General features: G+C 31.4%; 1 protein-coding gene across 4 annotated transcripts in view; it reads right to left on the bottom strand.

Annotated features, from left to right (window-relative positions):
• Positions 1 to 24: 24 nt before the first annotated feature.
• Positions 25 to 2,370, bottom strand: part of Stacl (SH3 and cysteine-rich domain-containing protein) — a 61,830-nt gene continuing 59,484 nt past the window's right edge. For all 4 annotated transcript variants that reach the window (XM_072905333.1, XM_072905332.1, XM_072905335.1 and 1 more), the window contains 2 exons: positions 1,681 to 1,861; positions 25 to 171 (listed from right to left, as the gene is read on the bottom strand). In XM_072905333.1, the coding sequence (XP_072761434.1) occupies positions 25 to 171; positions 1,681 to 1,861 (328 nt within the window). The remainder of the gene's footprint in view (positions 172 to 1,680; positions 1,862 to 2,370) is intronic.

Here is a 2,370-nt window from a genome sequence, read left to right as displayed (position 1 = left end):
GCTCTGGAGATGATAAGGCTGCTGTCACACTTCTTGTAGGTACTTGAGGGGACAGAGGATCTCCTTGTAAAGCACGTCACCCTCTTTGCCCGTGTGATCGGCGGAACGTACGTCTGCTGCGCATCTCACCATTGCCACCCCATCCATTTCCTCGCCAACTTGAATTACAATCTATATCATGTGATAGAATAGAAGAGAATCAAACTTTTGTGAATTATATTTTTGCAAAATTTAAAAATAAAAAGAAATTTAGTAAAAGATATGTGTGAGAAAATTCTTGAAATAAAAATTAGAAGAATGTAAAAATGTCAAATACATTTAAGTAAAAGTTAAAAGTTAAGTTTAATTATCGAGAAAGGTATGTATTTTGTATCAAAAATTAATTAAACAAATTAAAAATATACTTAATATTTAAGGATGTTTAGCACCTACAATCGGAGCAAAAGCTAGAGTTTAGAAATGTATTTTCCAACTTCTGTTGCTTTTTTTCGGAGAATTTTCGTGTTTCTTAAATTATAATGAGAAACTTTTATCATTGACGGTACCTCAACATTTCAACATTACAGCACAAAATTTGAATTATAAAAATAAAAGAATTTACTCGTACAGAGTAATTTAAAATGTCGGAATAAAAATTATAATAGTGAATAATGACAAAATATAGAAGATTTTTAACTATTTCTTTGATAAATTTAATAATTTGTCATTTCTCCGAGAAGGAAGAAATGTGGCAACATGGTAATTTTTCATAAGTTGGTCAAATTGCAAATTGACATATGAGGCCTAGTCGCTTCTCACTTACACGTTTGTATATAGAGGCTTCTTCAGATGAAAAGATAGGTAATTTAAAATGTCAAAAGAAGGCTCAGCTGAATGCTATGTTGCCACGTTTTCACAATAAATAATATGTCATCTCGGATAATAGGACGAAATTGAGAAAATTATATTCAATATCTTTTGAACTAGTCAGTACTTGACCAAAATTATGTGATCAGATATTTCCTCTATATTTAAACTATACTTTTGCAAATTTTGAATAAATTCCTATTATTATTTCTATCTATTTTAGCTCTTAAATCAACACGATCATAGGTTTTTTTATAAGATAGAAAATCTGTAATCGTATCAATTTAAGGGCTAAAAAGGACAGAAATAATTATATTTATACTTATTTATATAAATAATTATATTTATAATAATATCGACGGGTAAATTCATTGAAAATTAAAAAATCCTTATAACTTTTGATTGTTTCAGTGAATCAACTCCAGGTTTCTTTTATAAGTCTCTGAACATGTACCAGAACAATCTGTGCAAATTTTATTAAAGTATATTTTTAAAAATAGGTACTAAACATCCTTAATAGCAAAATATGTAATTGAAAATTATAAGTGCACCAACATCAGTTTTTATTTGCACTGTTTTCTCTCTCTCTCTCTCTCTCTCTCTCTCTCTCTCTCTCTCTCTCTCTCTCTCTCTCTCTCTCTCTCTTTCTCTCTTGGTTTTAATCACGATAATATTAATAAAAGATCAAACAAATTATAAATTAAAATTTCTATTAAAGCTTATTGAAATTTTTTTGACATCAGATAAAATCTGAATCGTACAAATAAATGGAAAAAAACAAATATTAGTGCACTTGAAATTTAATTAAAATGTTTTTAGGGACTGCAAATATACCTGATCTCGCAGCAGAGTTTGTTCAGCCAACTGCAGATTGCGTGTAACTTGAAGAGTCCTTTGACCAGATTCGACTCGCATAACATACGCACTTGGAAAATAACCGGCACGACCACCGAGACATTTACCTTTCCACCAGTCTTTCTCTGATTTATCAATCACGGTAACTTTGTAACCGGCCCTATAAATTACGAGTAACATGTTAAATAAACTTATATATGTATGTACAAATTACCGCGCAAATGAAATATAAACCAAGCGTTCTCTAATCATGTATTCGTAAACTAGCATCCGGAAACGATTGCACGTCACTTAATTCGACACTTGTTTGCGCGTGAAACATTCATTTCCGCGAATAAACGACGTTAAAATCAAGAAACAATCACGATCCACATTCAAATAAAAACGGTCGGAGCCTGAGTTTTTTTTCCAGAAAAGCAAGAAAAATAATTATTCGTAATACGCGTGTCGTCGCAACACAACGACGATTATTTTGACATTTTAAACGTTATTATCGCGAAAACTTGCAAACATTCCTGACAAAGCAAGACTGTTTAAATTATTATAACAACGATCAAGATGAAAGTATCGTTACTACTTTTATAGCGTTTGACATGCACGGGTTAATGAACGAACAAGGATAGGAAACTCGTCGGCTTGACACGATCATGAAATCGGAAAGCCCGTCTC

This window comes from Anoplolepis gracilipes, chromosome 14 (assembly GCF_047496725.1).
Source record: "Anoplolepis gracilipes chromosome 14, ASM4749672v1, whole genome shotgun sequence".
Lineage (NCBI taxonomy): Eukaryota > Metazoa > Arthropoda > Insecta > Hymenoptera > Formicidae > Anoplolepis > Anoplolepis gracilipes.
The sequence above is the reverse complement of the archived record's forward strand: the minus strand, read 5'-3'. Positions and strand labels throughout refer to the sequence as shown.